Source organism: Macaca mulatta, chromosome 9, assembly GCF_049350105.2.
Source record: "Macaca mulatta isolate MMU2019108-1 chromosome 9, T2T-MMU8v2.0, whole genome shotgun sequence".
NCBI lineage: Eukaryota > Metazoa > Chordata > Mammalia > Primates > Cercopithecidae > Macaca > Macaca mulatta.
In genome coordinates, this window is record NC_133414.1 from 9,126,203 (window position 1) to 9,144,299 (window position 18,097).

At 41.6% G+C, this 18,097-nt stretch overlaps 1 protein-coding gene across 2 annotated transcripts in view; it reads right to left on the minus strand.

The window, feature by feature from the left end:
- Positions 1–18,097, minus strand: part of ITIH5 (inter-alpha-trypsin inhibitor heavy chain 5) — a 102,447-nt gene that overhangs the window by 52,993 nt on the left and 31,357 nt on the right. The window contains exons 1-3 of one of the 2 annotated variants that reach the window (XM_077945711.1): positions 3,522–3,639; positions 1,475–1,644; positions 350–466 (exon numbers count right to left, since the gene is read on the minus strand). In XM_077945711.1, coding sequence (XP_077801837.1) covers positions 350–373 — 24 coding nt within the window. In that variant the 5' untranslated portion in view covers positions 374–466; positions 1,475–1,644; positions 3,522–3,639. Of the gene's footprint in view, positions 1–349; positions 467–1,474; positions 1,645–3,521; positions 3,640–18,097 lie in introns of those variants that run through there. The other variant, XM_015146422.3, reaches the window with a different exon arrangement.

Genomic DNA, 18,097 nt, shown 5'->3' on the forward strand with positions numbered 1-18,097 from the left:
TCCACTGTTCTCAGAGGAATCATCACTGAACAGAATTATTCCATCAATGATGGTGCTGAGGACTGGCCCTGTTGATGTATTCCTGTCTCACTTACATTATCCACTCTGCCAGTGCCCTTTATTTCAAGGGATTTCTCTAGCACATCCCTCTGCTCTCTTAAAACCACCATGCTGAAATGACAGTTTATGTCAAGGACTTAACTGAATCCGCTCAGGAAGGCTCTCCATAGGCAGGAATCGTTGGATGGTAAAGCTGACGTTCGGCATCTACTGAACTTTATTGGCAAAGCAAGTCTTTGTCCCAGGCAAAAGCGAGAGAGGAATAAATGGGCAGTTGGCACTCGCTCACCTGCCGGAGTTTGGTTCCCACCATAGAAGCACTGCTGTCAAGCACGAATACCACATTCTTGGGTAAAGGAGGAAGGTCTTTAGGAGCAAAGTAGTGCACAAAATAGCCATTTAGAACCTGGTGGAGAGAAAAGAAAGTAAAAACGGTAGTACCTAGAGTAGGGAGGAAAAATACCTGAAGTGGGTATTCTATGGAATTTCTAAAAGTTAAAGCATGACACAGAGCTTAGGGTCAGATTCCACACCTGGAGTAAAATTATCTAAGCCCCTGATCCCTCCAAGAGAACTAATTGCTAATTTAATCTGTATAAGGGTAGACTCTTCCCTTTAAAATTGATCAATGATGACTACCAGTTCAAGTTTAATTATCCATCCCCTGGACCTTTGCTACTTGAGAATTCTGCTTCCTTCGCTATCTGTTTTTTTACCAAGCATCTTAGAAGCTGAGACATGAAGATTCTCTACATTCTGGATGCAATTAATAGGTTTTAATATCCCCACCCTGTCTCTGGAACAATAAGACCTAAAGGAAAATGAGCAGACGCTTTTAATTAAAATGGAACATGGACCAATTGCAGTGGCTCATGCCAGTAATCCCAGAGCTTTGGGAGGCTGAGACGGTCAGATCACTTGAGGTCAGGAGTTCGAGACCAGGCTGGCCACCATGGCAAAACCCCATCACTACTAAATATACAAAAATTATCGGGGCATGGTGGTGGGTGCCTGTAATCCCAGCTACTTGGGAGGTTGAGGCAGGAGAATCGCTTGAACCTGGGAGACAGTGAGCCAAGGTCGGCCACTGCACTCCAGCCTCAGTGACAGAGTGAGACTCAGTCTCAAAAATAAAATAAAATGGAGCATGAACTAAAATTCTAATTTCATCTAAAACACCACAGGGGGCTTGACATTACAGATTTCACTTGCTCTGCAGATTACTGAAGCCAGAAATAGGTACGCTCAGCAAAAAAATACCACTAGTCTCTTTGAAGAAATATTTTAGGTTACAACAAATTTATACTAAGAAGCAGAAAGTTCTCTCTCCCTTAGGTAAACACTGGAATCTACAGTCTGAGTCTATCCAAAGTATCGACCAACCAATGTGAAATAGCAACAACAATCCCATTACCTGGATGTCCCCAATGCTCTGTTCTCTATTGACATCATATCTAATGATAAAGTCTCCCAAAACTCCATTCTGGGCAATCTTGGCCTGTTGTACTACACTAGGTTTAAAAATGATGTTGGCAAACGTTTCATTTTGGTTGATGACAGTAGATGGGGGAGGCCCAGAATCATCTGCAAACAAAGCAGAAACATAATTAATTAGTTTTTTTCTAAAAAGAAATAAGAACTGTTTGGCAGACACAGAGTTTTAGATTTCATTTTATTACAGGCTTGTATTTCACAGGAACTTCTAAGACTGTACTCATATATCACAATGTGACAAATATGTCATCATGTAGCTCCCCTCTTATGCCTATTTTTGAACCTTTTCTTATGAAAATTTTTAAAACACACAAAAGTAGAGAGAATAGTAAAATGATTCCCTGTATCCATCACCCAGCTTTAACAAGCATCGGCATGTTACCAATCTTTAGTATCTGTTTTTATCTATTCCCCGACCATTTTTTCCTAGAGTATTTTAAAAACAAATTCCAGACACCATTATTTCATCCATAAATACTGCAGTATGCCTTTACCTGTAGGAACTCTTTTACTAACATAACCACAAAACCATTATCACAAGTGACAAAATTAATGCTCAATGCCCTATTATTATCTAATTCTCAGTTTGTATTTAAATTTGTCTGATTCCCTAAAGAAAGGGTCTTGGTATGGTTGATTTGTTTGAATCAAGATTAGAACGGAGTCCCCAATCACATTCCATTTTTGTTTCTTGCTTCTTTTAATCTCCAGTGTCTGCCTCCACCTGTTTTCTGATGCTACATATATGTGATAAATCGCTGGTCATTTGTCCTACAGGATTTCTCTTTTTCTGTATTCCTTTTTTTTTTTTTTTTTTTTGAGACAGAGTCTCACTCTGTCACCCAGAGTGCAATGGTGCAATCACAGCTCATTGCAGCCTCAAACTTTTGGACTCAAGTGATTCTCACTTCAGCCTCCCCAGTAGCTGGGACTACAGGCACGTACCAGCATACCTGGATAATTTTTTGTTGTCGTTTTTTGTAGAGACAGGGTCTTGCTATGTTGCTCAGACTGGTCTTGAACTCCTAGGCTCAAGCTATCCTCCTGCCTTGGACTCCCAAAGTTCTACGAGTACAGGCGTGAGCCACCATGCCCAGCCTGTGGCTCAGTAAAAAAAATAAAAAAATAAAAAATAAAAAAAAAATTAAAAAAAAACCTCAAAGCTTTTTAACATGAAATTTAGGATATAAATTCGAATTACAGAAAGATAAACAGATAAATGGATGTTATGTAATTTATGAAAACCTAGTGTGATGACAGATTAAGCAAAGGGCATCCCATCTTTTACTCCTGACCTTCATTTCCTGTTAGAACCCAGAGAATTATTATAAACCCAAACAACACTATATCTACGTACTTAGCAATAAAAACCCAAAGGATGAGGTCTGCATGCACCATGGAAAATATGAAAACACAAACAAGAATTCTTAATCATAAGGGCATGTGGAGGCTTTTTATCCAGATATTGAATCAAAGCCAGACTTAAAACTGCTGCAAAGCCTCTGATTATCTTTTTAAACGTACTCAAGTTGATAGCATGAAATAGGCTGACCAGCAATTTCCCATCTCCAATTAGCAGAATGAAAAAGGAAATGAGGCGTTAAGTGGCCACAGTAATTTGTATTTAAAAGTAAACTTCCTTCTGCTGGGGGTTTATTAGACACAAAAGTCAAAGGAAGTTTAAACATTTCCTTTAACAAAACAGACAATTATTTTTCAGAGACAATTTAGGTGTAACCTTAACAGGAACCACAAGGTAAAACAGATTCTTCTATTATTCGCACTTATCAAGGACAGGGATTTTGGAAGTGATCAGAGAGCCAGCAAAGAGAAAAGTTTATTTTTGTAGGGAGACAGTTACATAAGAGAGAACATGCATCCACAGATCTGCTCATCTGAAGGAGGTGGGAAAATCCAGACAGTGCATGGACAGTTCTGCATGGCTGGGGAGGCCTCGGGAAACTTACCATCATGGCGGAAGGCAAAAGGTAAGTGAACACCTCGCCACGGCGGCGGGAGAGAGAAAGAAAGAAACGGGCAGCGCCAGACTTTTAAACCATCAGATCTCGTGAGAACTCACTCACTATCACGAGAACAGCAACGGGTAAATTCACCTCCATGGTCCAATCACCTCCCACCAGGCCACTCCTCTGACACATGGGGATTACAATTCCAAACGCGATTTCGGTGGGGACACAGAGCCAAACCATCTCAATTTCCAACCTTAACTATATAGAATAGAAGGAGGGGCCACGCGCGGTGGCTCATGCCTGGAATCCCAGCACTTTGGGAGGCTGAGGCGGGTGGATCACCTGAGGTCAGGAGTTCGAGATCAGCCTGGCCAACATGGAGAAACCTCGTCTCTACTAAAAATACAAAAAAATAGGTGGGTGTGGTGGCTGTAATCCCAGCTACTAAGGAAGCTGAGGCAGGAGAATATCACTTGAACCAGGGAGGCGGAGGTTGCAGTGAGCTGAGATTGCACCATTGCCCTCTAGCCTGAGCAACAAGAGCAAAATTCCATCCCACAACACACCCACCCCCGCAAAAAAAATAGAAAGAGCAATTAAATATACAACTATAAACACAAGCCAAACTTGGGATACCACAAGGCAATTAAAACAAAAGAACTAATATTGCTATTTAGAACATGGTTAAACCTCACAGTCTTCTTGAAAATATCAGATACAAAAGGGCATGTTCTCTCTGCTTCCGTCTGCATAAAGTTCAAGAGGAGCAGGAAATATCCATGGCAACTGGAATAGAACAGTGCTGGCTTTTGAAGGCCAGCTACGGACCGGGAAACAGGACAGGGTAATTTTGAGGAAGGGTGAAAATATTTCATGTCTTGATGTGGAAGGCAGTTGTATGAGTGTATACCTATGTAAAATTTTATCAAGCTGTACACATGACATTTGTACCCTTTATGGTGTATGTACACCCCAGTTATTAACATTTAAATTTATTGTTAGCAAAGTAGATTAAACAGGCATGGAACATAACAATGTTGTTTGCCAAACCGACCCCTCTCTGCCCTCCTTAGGATGAACGTGCATGGGCATTTGTTAAATGAGGATTAGGTGTGTCCAGAGCAATTCCGGCCGGCAGAGTTAGGACCAGGGAGAGAGTTTCCGGGAGGCACTTTTCAGCACAGTGTTGGTAAACTCTAAGAAAGTTGTCCTGTTGGGATCAGCCGCTTTCACAACCCATCCCATTAGAAGGGCTCAAGCGAACCCTGGAATAATCCCCCCCATGAGGGTGTAGAGCAGTTCTCACAGTGTGATCTTGAACCAGCAGCATCAGCAGCAGCTCCTGGGAACTTGCTAGAAATGCCAGTTCTCAGGCCCACTCCAGAAACTCAGAGTCAGAAACTCTGGGGATGGGACTCCGCCATTTGTGTTTTAACGAGCCCTCTGGGTGATTCTGGTTTTTGCCCACAGAAAATAGGTATGTACCCCACACACAGTCTGTGTGCCTTACACATAGAAAAGAGTCAATAAAATGTGTTGTATGCAATTAGGCAGCACTTAGATTATCTCTAAGATTCTACAATAATTAGATTAGACTCTATGCTGCCAGCATGTACCTACTTAGTCTTGCTTCCAATCTGTCTCGTGAAAATGCTTTTCACAAGCTCCCTGAATCAATACCATTCATGGCTGAGTAAAAGCACTGGGGATTAGAAAGTATAATTTCTCTCTTCATCATTCACTTGACTAGGCTCTTTGATATGGACCATGAGGAAGGATACTGTATGATTATGTTGGTTTCCTAGTGACCTCTGGTTTTACTAGTTCATGATGAAAATTCATGAGATTCAACTAAATGGGCTTATTTTACACACCCAAAGAGTGGGTTGATTTTCAGTTTGGTTACTCCCCAAGGAGCCTGCTTCCTGAGGCCAACCACTGCCCAGTAAGAATCAGACAGTAAATGTGACCCAATAAATTTTTCACTACGTTGTTTTTTTGTTTGTTTGTTTTTGTTTTTTTAAAGTTTACTGGGAGCAATGCCAGAGGAGCATCTCTGGAAAATAGAATCATCTTTTTATTAAGGGGGAAAAAAATCTGTTAAGTAGGTTCGTATGGGCTGTTCCACCGTTACTGACCAAAATTCCAGAGCAGAAGAACATGACTCCGTTTTTCCTTGCTGTGAATGGGGGCTCACCCTGCTGACCGCCACAGATATTTCCTAAGCACAAAAATGAGTGTCACCCGCAGGGTCCTCAGAGTCTCAGGTTAATGAAGACCACAAGGAAAGAGATTGGTGCAGACCAAAAAAGAGGAAGAATCTGACACACTTGTCTAATGAGAACCCATGTCTCTTTCCTCCTTCGTGTTCTCTCCTTCCTGCCGACGTCTAGGGCGAGCTGGAACAGCTGCCCCAATTTGGGGAAGGCAGAGTCTTCTAATGCCATCTTCCTGTCTTCATGCAGGCATTGGCGGTCCCATACAAGAAAACCCCAGGGATAAACAACTGCCCCTCCTGCCCTTGGGAAAATTCACTCACCCTCTTCCTCCACTCACCGACTCTTCCCTGCCTCTCAGGCCACCAGGGTTCCCAGGGGGCACTCTTCTTTTCTAAAGCCCAGTATTTTTGAGCAAGAAGCTTTGTGTTATCTTTGCAAACTACAGAATACCAAAGAGAGTGGGCTCTAGAGTGTGACTGAATCAAAACGACTGACTTACTATTCCTGAGCTTCAGTGCCACGTCTGTTACATGGGAACAATTCCACAGTCATAGAATCATTGTTGAGATGAAGTGAGATCTCATATGTAAGGTGCCCGGCGTGGTACCTGGCAGACAGCAGGTGCTCAATACATACTAGCTCCATCCTCTTCCCCTTCAGAAGTAGTTTCTTATACTCTTTGTCCATTATGAAAGGCAATTTATAAAGAAAAAAATGCTCTTTGATAACATACAGTTCACATTTTGTCATGAGAGTTTTCTCTATACCACTGAAAGCTTGATAAAAACAAATCATATTTCAAAAGGACAGACACATAATAAACATTCATAACAGGAAATTCAATAGATATACACATTATACATATGTCAATATACTTACATAAAGAATAATCTTTAAAAAAAAATCTTTACAAAGTATAATGAAGTCAGTAGCTGTCTGAAAGTCCCCTAAAATCATATACAGAATTTTGCACGTAAGCGTAAATGTACATTTTTTTCTGAAGAAAGGATGCATTAATTTTGCCACATTCTCCAAGGACTCTAAAGAAAGTTAAGAACCATGCCTATAAGTGCCATTAAATATTCCTCTGACTGATCCTATTGGGTGATGACAAAGTAGTTTATAGCTTGTGCATCAGAGCTGAAGAGAAAGTTGAGAACAAAACATATGTCCTTAGTGATGTCCTGATACACGGATGTTGGTCACAAACATATAGTCTTTTCCCAGACAATTATCACGTGGGGAAAATTGGCAGCCAACTGCTGTGTAAAATGTCTAAAGGTGAAAGATTGAGGAGCAGAGCCTCATGCTTACAACCATGGGCTGGAAGCGCCACCCTCTGGGTCGACGGGCAGAGGGATTTCCTGGCCTGTGTTTCCTGAGGGTCTGGGTTTTGGCTGCTGTGGGAGAAAAGCAGCCAACACCTGGTGCATTGACAAAAGGATTTCCCAACACACACTGCCTGCTCATTTCCTCTTTAGAAAGAACCTTAAATTGTCTATGTTTGTTTCTGAGCCCTGCTCACCTGGGATCCAACGAGGCAATTTCTTAAATATATGGAGGTCAAAAATACTGTGAATAATTGGAGCACTATGCTCTGAGGGCAGCAAATAAAGACAAAATTCAAGCAAATCAGCAGAGGATTGAAAGAAAAACTGGTAACACAGAGGCAATGATGACAAGAAGGAATTTGGTTAAATGCCTTCATAAGTCTCTCACTATCCACAGTTTTCTTTTGGGAAAGCATTTTTCTTCCTCTTACATCAATGTTTGGTATTTTAAATCCTTTTGGAAAACAGTGTCATATAGATATGATAGCAACACATAGCACAGACTACTAATTCAAATTTACAGCTGAAGGGATTCAAACTCAACTCTAGTATTCTATAGTTAAGTAGATGTTTGCCCAGGTTTCTTGGCAAATCAGCTTTCTTCACTGCTTATTCAATGCTCTTCCTTCCTAAAACAATAGATTCCCAACTTTCAGTTTCCATATTTGAAAAACTTCCCAAGAGAGACTATGCATGAAAACAAGTACAGCTACCTCACCCAGCAAGCACACATTCTAAAAGTGAATCCTTAAAAACGTGCATTCTCAGGTCAGGCACAGTGGCTTATGCCTGTAATCCCAGCACTTTGGGAGACCGAGGTAGGCAGATCACCTGAGGTCGGGAGTCCAAGACCAACCTGACCAACATGGAGAAATCCCATCTCTACTAAAAATACAAAATTAGCTGGACATGGTGGCGCATGCCTGTAATCCCAGCTACCAGGGAGGCTGAGGCAGGAGAATCACTTGAACCCAGGAGGCAGAGGTTGCAGTGAGCGAAGATTGTGTCACTGTACTCCAGTCTGGGCAACAGAGTGAGACTCTGCCTCAAAAAAAAAAAAAGAAAAGAAAAAAGAAAAAAAAATATATATATATATGCATTATCCCTTTCTGCCATCACGTTGTGTCCATTGGAGACCTCAAATACTAGCTGCTCCAAGCATTTGAAACTCAACCAAATGGAAGCCCACTGGAAACAATGGTACAGCAGCCAAGGAATATGAGACTGAGAGACTTCTGTTAAACGCCTTTACAGTGTTCTCTGGCCCGCAGGCAGAGCAGGGGCTAATAACCGAGAAAAGTAGAGTGGCACTTGGTACAGACACATAGTGCAATATAATTCAGCCTTAAAAAGAAGAGAAATGTTGACATGTGATACAACAGGGATAAACTTTGAGGACATTAGGTCAGGTGAAATAAGCCAGACACAAAAGAACAGATACTGTATGAGTCCACTTACATGAGGTATGCAAAGTTGTCCAACTCATAGATGAGACACAAAGGAGAACAGTGGTTATCTGGGACTCCAGGGGGAAGGAGAGATGGGGAGTCAGTGTTTAATGGGTACAGAGTTTCAGTGTGGGAGATGAAAAAGTTCAGGAGATTGGCAATACACCAGTGTGAATAGACTCAACACTGCCAAACACTTAGAAATGACTAAGATGGGCCGGGCATGGTGGATCACACCTGTAATCCCAGCACTCTGGGAGGCCAAGGCAGGTGGATCACTTGATGTCAGGAGTTCAAGGCCGACCTGGCCAACAGGGTGAAACCCTGTCTCTACTAGAAATACAAAAATTAGCCGGGCCTGGTGGCGTGAGCCTGTAGCCCCAGCTAGTGGGGAAACTGAGGTAGAAGAATCACTTGAACCCAGGAGACAGGTTGCCATTTTTTAATTGCCAATTCTAAGTTCTGCAAAGGCAGCGACAACATCTTAGACGTCTGTAGATTCCAGGAACCTTGCACAGCGCCAGAAACATGTGAGAGTTCACTTCCAGCTTGTGGAACATTGAGGATGAAAATGATGAAACGCATTAGCACGTAGCTGGGCAGATGGAGGGAGGAACGCTTCAAGGGAACTGATGTTTCTCTTCCCGAAAGGGTTCAGGGGTGTGGCTGATGCTCTTGGTGATCTGCATCACGTCCCCCGACCCACCTCTGGTTCAGCCACAGCTGTGGTGGCCCGGGTCATACACACTGACAACATCTACCCCCCACAGCAAGCCAAGGCAGCAGGAAAAAGGAAGAAAAGGAGTGAAACCTCACAGTAAAGAGGAGGATGGCTCACCAGTATTGGGCTACAGAGAAAAGCCAAAGCCTCCGTGCCACACTCTTGGGTTGACAGAGCCACAGCCAACATCAAAACAAACAAGATAATATGGATTTTCATATGGGATTAAAAACCAAAACACAACCAACTATGAGGTCAAATGATTCATACCTGAGTAATTTCTGTGTGAACAATGCTGGAAACCCTCACATAACAACCAGATTGTTTCCTGGCAAAGGTACAGAGATTTCGCAGAGGCCAAACAGGGGCTTGCCCTTCCAGCCGCAGAGCGGAGACTGAACCCAGGCCGGGACCCTGGAGCCGGGGGTTTCACAGCCAGTCACAATGCAGCCCTTTAACGGGCAGAGTTGTCCCATTTAGCAAATTACAATACAGAATGCCTGGTTACGTTTGAATTTCAGATAAACAATGAATAATTTCCTAGTACAAGCATATCCTAAATATTGCACAGGACATAGTGTTTCTCTGAATTCAAATGAAACTGGGCATCTTATATCTCATCTGGAAACCCTAGCTAAGGGGGATTTATCTAGATTTTTCTGTAACCAGAGTCTTCTGGAACCAAAGTTAGTTATTACTTTTGTCTCTGAATCCCTGCTTCATGACAACATAAGTGCTACACCTAAGAGCTGGCAAAATTTACCAACGTAAGCCAAGAAAGTGCTGAAAACCTGATAGCACTGTCACCACCAACAGCTATTTCCCCTCAGTTCCTTCAACAAACACGTCCTGAGCACCCATTCCATGTCAGGAGCCACATCAAGTGGCTGCGAAGACAACCGAAGCCTTCACAGCAAAGGCAGAGTCATGATGCTCACAGAGCAAAGAAAGACATCAGAATAATTTTAAAAACAGGAGGTGGGGGGCAAGGGGAGGGAGAGCATTAGGACAAATAGCTAATGCATGTGGGGCTTAAAACCTAGATGGCGGGTTGACAGGTGCAGCAAACCACCATGGTACATGTACACCTGTGTAACAAACCTGCATGTTCTGCACATGGATCCCAGAACTTAAAGTAAAATAAAAAAAAAAAGAAAGAAAGAAAATAAGAACATAAAGTAAAAAAAAAAAAAAAAGCAAAAAACAAAAAAAATTTAAACGGATGCAATTCAAGCCGTTCTTGGGCATCAAGTGAAATGGAGGACACTGTGCTAGTCTGTGGTTGAGGGGACTTGGTCTTACGGGATATGTGGCTGGTCAGTAACCTGTCCTCAAAGACAGCTGCAGTGTCAGCCACCAGGTCTTCCAAATAAAAGGTCATAAAGCTGTATTTCCAGAGGTTCTCTTCTTTCCAATGACGCTTCCGCAGTTCTTAGGATTATTTGAAGATTGACATTTTATTGGACACTAACACAGGAGTGATATGATTAAAAAGCAAGCCATAAATTGGGTGGCACCCAGTCCTGCTATTTGCCTTCCCACGCATGTGAAGGACCCACAGGTAACTGCCAGAGAACACAGCAAACTGGCTTCCAGGGCATGTGGAGGGAGTGGGATTCTGACAACCTAGAATGTAATTTTTTCATTTTTAACAAAAGTCAAGGTGAATCTCATAGAACATGAAATTACCTTTTTTTTTTTTTTGAGACAGAGTCTCGCTGCTGTGTCACCCAGGCTGGAGTACAGTGACACAGTCTCAGCTCACTGCAACCTCCGCCTCCCAGGTTCAAGCGATTCTCCTGCCTCAGCCTCCCAAGTAGCTGGGATTACAGGCGCGCCACCACGCCCAGCTCATTTTTGTATTTTTAATACAGATGGGGTTTCGCGATGTTGGCCTCAAACTCTGGCCTCAAGTTATCCACCCACCTCGGCTTTCTAAAGTGCTGGGATTACAGGCCTGAGCCACCGCATCCAGCCATAATTAACCATTTTAAAGTATACAAACAAATAGCATTCAGTATATCCACAATGTTGTGCAAACACCACCTCTATCAAGTTCCAAAACATCTTCATCACCCCAAAGAAACTCTGCAACCATCCGGCAGCCACTTTCCATTTCTCCCTCCTGCCAGCCCCAGGCAACCACCAATCTGCTTTCTGTCTCTACAGATTTGTGTGTTCTGGACATTTCAGCTAAATGGAATCATATACATGTGACCTTTTCAGTCTGGCTTCTTTCATTTAGCGTAATGTTTTCAAGGCTCCTTCATGTTGTAGCATGTATCCGTGTTGTGGCATGTATCCATGCTGTAGCATGTGTCTGTATTATAACATGTATCCATGTTGTAGCATGTTTCTGCGTTGTGGCATGTGTCCATGTTATACCATATATCCGTGTTATGGCACATATCCATGTTGTGGCATGTGTCCATGTTGTACCATGTATCTATGTTCTCGCATGCATCCATGTTGTGGGATGTGTCCATGTTGCCCGGGTTGTCACATGCATCCATGTTGTAGCATGTGTTCATGTTGTAGCATGTATCCATGTTGTACCATGTATCCATGTTGTAGAGTTTGTCCATGTTGTAGCATGTGTCCATATTGTAGATGTGTCCATATTGTAGCATGTATCCATGTTGTACCATGTATCCATGTTGTAGCGTGTGTCTGTGTTGCAGCATGTGTCCATCTTGCAGCATGTGTCCGTATTGTAACATGCATCCATGTTGTAGAGTTTGTCCATGTTGTAGCGTGTGTCCATGTTGTAGCATGTGTCCATATTGCAGCATGTGTCCATATTGTAGCATATATCCATGTTGTACCATGTATCCATGTTGTAGCATGTGTCTGTGTTGTAGCATGTGTCCATCTTGCAGCACATGTCCGTATTGTAACATGCATCCACGTTGTAGCATGTGTCCATGTTGTAACATGTATCCGTGTTTCATTCCTTTTCATGCCTGGATAATATTCCATTGTATGCATAGACCACATTTTGTTTTTCCATTCACCTGTTCAGGAGCCTTTGTGTTGTTTCCACTTTGGGGCTACTGTGGATACTGCTACTGTAGACATTCCTGCACAAGTATTTAAGTACCTGCTTTCAGTTATTTTGAATATATACCCAGAGGACTTGCTCCATGTTTACATCAATGACACTCAATCCTGACTATACTCTCTAGTAACCTCGAAGGGTTTAGAAAGAATTCCAGACAACCCACTCTAGACAAGTCCTACCCTAGACAAGTGAATGTGAATTTATTAGGGTGGGGCTAGGGAGCTGTACTTTTGGGTGTGATATTCTATAAATGTATATTAAACACTTAAAAATCTATAAGTAATTTTTTAAATTTTAGTTATTTGTAAAGTTAAGAATAATGCTGACTATTTTTTCTGGCACTCAACAGGTATGGTCGTATGACTTTCATGGTTTATTCTTTCTATTCCTTGCATTTAAAAAAAACAGTTTTATGGAAGTTTAATTTACACACCATAACATGTACTTATTTTAAGTGTACAGTTTACAGTGTACCTGGCATAGGTGCTCAGCACGTGTTTGTTGAAGGAACTGAGGGGGAATAGCTGTTGGTGGTGACAGTGCTACCAGGTTTTCTGCATTTTCTTGACTTACGTTGGTAAATTTTGCCAGATCTCGGGTCTTGCTAGATCTCTTGCTCATTTTAACTTTTTGAGGAACCTTCAAATGTTTTCCTGCTCCATTTTACATTCCTACCAGCAATGTACAAGGATCCTAATTTTTCCACATCTTCCCTAACGCTTGTCACTTTCCTTTGTTTGTTTCATTATAGCCATCCTATAATGTGTGTGAAGTGGTTTTGGTTTGTATTTTCCTAATGACTAATTGTGTTGAGTACCTTTTCTGATGGTTTTTGGCCATTCGTATGTCTTCTTTGGAAGGACGTCTGTTCAAGCCCTTTGCTCATATTTTAATTGGGTTGTTTATCCTTTTGTGGTTGAGTTGTAAGGATTCTTTGTATATTCTGGACACTAGACTTCTATCAAATATATGATTTGCAAATATTTTCTCCTATTCTGTAGATTGTCTTTTTAGAATGTATTTTTTTAAGAGCATAACCTGATAGTTTATCTCTTTCTTTCATGTCCTTAAGTGGCAAACACTTCTCGGTGACGAACCAGATGGCAGGAGAACATGAAAACAGTTACAAAGGCCTCCCCATTCCCAGAGTTAAGATTTCCTTTTAATGTTAGGTTAGCGCAAAGTCTCGTAAATCCCTCAGTTTTGACAGACATGAGGAATTGAGGTTACCCAGGAACCCCAGGTGACAGCTTGGAAATGGGGTCAAGCAGCCCAGAGGGGAAAAAAAGAGTTTAGAAAACAAAGGGCTAGGAACTAAAGCAGAATATGGCTAGAAAACAGGACATCACAGTCTAGATCCCAAACTTTATTACCCGTTGCAATCACAAGGGGATCTTTTTAATAAAAATACTGACACCTAGTTTCCATCCGCAGCTATTTGATTTCATTGGCATGGGTGAGACTTGAGCAATAGATTTATAAAAGCTCCCTGTGGATTCTAACGGGCGGCAAAGTTTGGGAACCACTGAGATTGGCAATGGAGTCGTCAAACCACAGGGATGAAGGCTGACGCTAAGCCAGACTTGGAGCCTCTTCTCTCAACGTGGGGTGGGGGTTGGAGCGGGAGGACTGCAGGAGGGGCAAGTCCCACAAGTCCAAGAAGCGAGAGGGAATAGAGTACATTTGAGAAGCTCTTTTTTGACACCCAAATGTCCTAAACGATCATGCTTTTCTCCGAAAGAAGATGAGATACCTAATTTGATGAGCTTAAGACTGTATTACAAAGATTGCATCGGTCCATTGAGCTTGCCTGTTGGGATTTCTCCATCTCAGGTCTCCATGTGGAAGAGGAGAAGCAGGAGATGGGAAGAGGTTGTTTCAACCAACCACATAATTCTATGTTGGCCTGTATCTGAGAGTGAAAACTTGTCGGTGGAAAGAGGAACAAAATACATTTTAACAAGGATCCAAAGTCAGAGTAATCTGAGGGCCCCATGAAATTGAGAAACAACCTTGTTTAATTTTTTTTTTTTTTTTTTTTTTGAGACCAAGTCTGACTCTGTCGCCCAGGCTGGAGTGCAATGGCACAATCTCAGCTCACTGCAGCCTCTGCCTCCCTGGTTCAAGCAATTCTCCTGCCTCAGCCTTCCAAGTGCCTGGGATTACAGGCATATGCCACCATGCCTAATTTTTGTATTTTTGGTTTTTTTTGTTTGTTTGTTTGTTTGTTTTTTAGTAGAAATAGGGTTTCGCCATGTTGGCCAGGCTGGTCTCGAACTCCTGACCTCAGGTGATCCACCCACCTTGGCCTTCCAAAATGCTGGGATTACAGGCATGAGCCACTGCACCCGGCCCAATCTTGTTTAATTTAAAAGTTGCTTCTGTAGGTCAAAATTTTGACATAGTTAATATTCCTAAGGTCTGCTGGAAAATCCAAGGGAATAGATCTCAACTTTTACTGAGCATCTGAATTATCTGCGGTGATTTTTAAAATATAGCTGAAGTCTATAGGGATGGAGAGTGGATCAGTGGTTGTCTGGGGCTGGGGTAGGAACAGGATGTGACTGCAAATGGGTACAAGGATTCTTTTGGGGTGGTAGAAGTGTTCTAAAATTGGACTATGAGAATGGTTGTACAACTCTGCCAATGTCCTAAAAATCACTAAATTTTACACTTAACATGAGCAAATGTTATGGTGTGTAAATTAAACTTCCCTAAAACTTTTTAAAAAGCAAGGAATAGAAAGAATAAACCATGAAAAATCATACGACCACCCCTGTCAAGTGGCAGAAAAAATAGTCAGCATTATTCTTAACTTTACAAATAACTAAAAATTTTTAATCACTCATAGATTTTTAAGTGTTTAATATACATTTATAGAATATCACACCCAAAAGTACAGCTCCCTAGCCCCACCCTAATAAATTCAAAATCACTTCTCTAGGCCAGGGTAGGACTTGTCTAGAATAGGTTGCCTGGAATTCTTTCTAAACCCCTCTAGGTTACTAGAGAGTATAGTCAGGATTGAGAGTCATTGATGTAAAACCACAACGATAATAAAATAAGGAAGGTATCCTTTTTATCACTTGATTTATCTTATTTTATTTTACTCCTAGTCATTGGGGATCTTGTCATAAATGAAAATTTTCTGCCAAAAAAAAGAATCATGGCAAGGGTAGTAATTTAGGTGCCATAAGTGAGACAGTAGGAAATTTACGAGTTTAACAAAGAGAGTAGAGTAACCAGCCTTAAAACAATCACACAGTGGGAATATCTGTCTCGGAATATCAGTCAGAATATATCTTCAGAAATCACATATCCCAGGCATGTTACAGGAAAGCGTTCATTTCAAATACTCTGTTCCACTGAGCTTGTAAAGCATGAGAATATTGCAGAGGATAAGAACTGGGGAAGTGGAGAATGGAGAGACAGAGGGAGAGGGGGTCTTGTATTTCACTGTATACCAAGTTGTAGTGCTTAAGATTCTGAACCACGTACCTGTGTTAATTATTTTAATAAACAGAAATTATAATGTTTCATCTTCCAAAATACATCTCACAGGACTGCTTTTTACACTGGGAAAGATCCCATTAATTTATAATTCAACTGATGTGGGTTCAATCCTGATACACCAGAAAGTAAATTGAGGCAAAGGTGGATTATATTGCTCTTAGTCTTTCTTTTTATTTTTATACTTAGGGAGAGAGTTGGAATTTGAACTCCACCCACAGTAATGTACAGTTTATTTAACAAGGAGGTAGATAGTGCAGTGGTTAAGGGTATAACTTGGAATAAAATAGACCTATGCTTAAGTTCTATTTCTATCCATAATTAAATATGAGACCTTGTCCATATTACTGAACCTCTGTTTCCATAAGTAAGTAAGGTTTCTTAACTTCTTCATAATTCAAATGGGGATTGAAAAATACAAGCTAAGAGGGTTGTTAGAAAAATTGCATGAGATAATACACTCTGCAAGTACTTAGTCTAGTATCTAGCACACGGTAGTAATCCTTATCTAGAATCGCATCTTTAAAGATGAAAATGGGTCCATGGTGAGAGATTTACTTAGACAAATTCCAGAAGTTAGGTTTCTTAACACAGCCAGATCTGTCAGTGGAATGTACTGGCTTGGACCTCATTCGCACAATCATAGTTCTGGTACAAGCCCAGTTCCAGTTTGATCTCTAGCCTGGATTTCTTCTGGAAACACACAGCGATGTCCAGACAAAATCACAACATCCTGTGCTTCAAGCTGCTAAGGCTGCCATTTTGCAGGAATAATAACCGCTGAGCTCTGAAAGACGGGAGTGGGGAGCAGCAAAAAGGGAATCTGTCCACTGCACCTGGCTCTGGGACGTGTTTGTAAAAGCTTCATGTTCTGGACGGCAAAGTATCTGCTTTGGTACAAGGAGCTAGGAAAACAATTTCCTTAAAAACAAACAGATCCCAAGAGATCAACCGTTTGGAAAAATTCCTCTGAGATACTAACAGGCCCTGAATATAAACAGTAAGCAACTTTTTTAGCTAACAGTCATAATTCATACTGCCTCCAAACAAAACACATACACACCCCACAACACGTACACATCTCTGAAGAGTCATTATGATTCTGAAAATCGGGCAAAACACATTTCATTACTGCAACAGGACTCCCCTCTGAACCTTCTACTGACACAGCTACTGAATGTGTTCTCATTTCAGACACACTTAACAGAGACTCTCCCCTCCTTACCAGATCCTGACAACTTTGCCCCCTGAGAAAATACTTCTTTCCCACAGTTGCACATGAGAAAATTTTCTTCCGAGGTATTGTTAGAGAGAAATGAAATTTTAAAACATTCTTAGTCATTTGTGTTTGCTTTTCTTTTTATTTATTTATTTTCTCACAGAGACGACGTCTTACTATGTAGCCCAGGCTGGTCTCGAACTCCTGAGCTCCAGGGATCTTCCCACCTTGGCCTCCCAAAGTTCTGGGATTACAGGTGTTAGCCACTATCCCTGGACTGCTTTTCTTCTGCAGTTCAAAGACACTCAATTAGCTACCTACCTAACATTGTGTTAAGTGCTAAGGAGATGCAGGTTAATCAGACACAGTGCTTTCAAAGGCCCTGATGATCTTATTACAGAGATAAGTTTTGCACAGAAAAAAAGTCAATATAATGTGATAACTAGTAATAATAATGTTTAAGCTCTCATTCTGCGGCCAGCCCTTTACATACGTGAGCACTTCACAATGACCCATGAACTAGTTATTGCCCCCGTTTCCCAGATGTGCAAGCTAAGTCTTACAGCCTTGCGTTTTTTTACAAGGTTACAATTAACAACTGAACTAAAATCCATTAACCATATAACTACCACCTGCATGACCTAAGAATGGTGTATTGGATCTCACGCCATTTCTAAATGCCAGGTACCTTGACAATATTTTCGCTTTTTCTAGATACCAGCTAGATCTGGATTAAGAATGTCAAGCTCATTGTTTGGAGTCAACACATAACAAAAGACTTGAGTCCAACACATAACAAAGGACCTGGGTCTCTCGCAGAGCCAGGAAACCCTCAGTCTGTGAGAGCGAACCTCCTCTCACAAAGTCATTAACTCAACTGCATGCTGGGGGAGGAAGCGTATTTTCCACACTGTTTGCCCTTCCACGGACCAGCTCTAGGCCTTGGCTATTTTTGTATTATGTTAAATACCAACATTCTCTGATTCCACTTGTCGAGGCATCTCTCTCTCTTCTAATGCCGATCTCATCCCTAAATATCCTGGTCCAAGAAGCCTTCCTAGGTC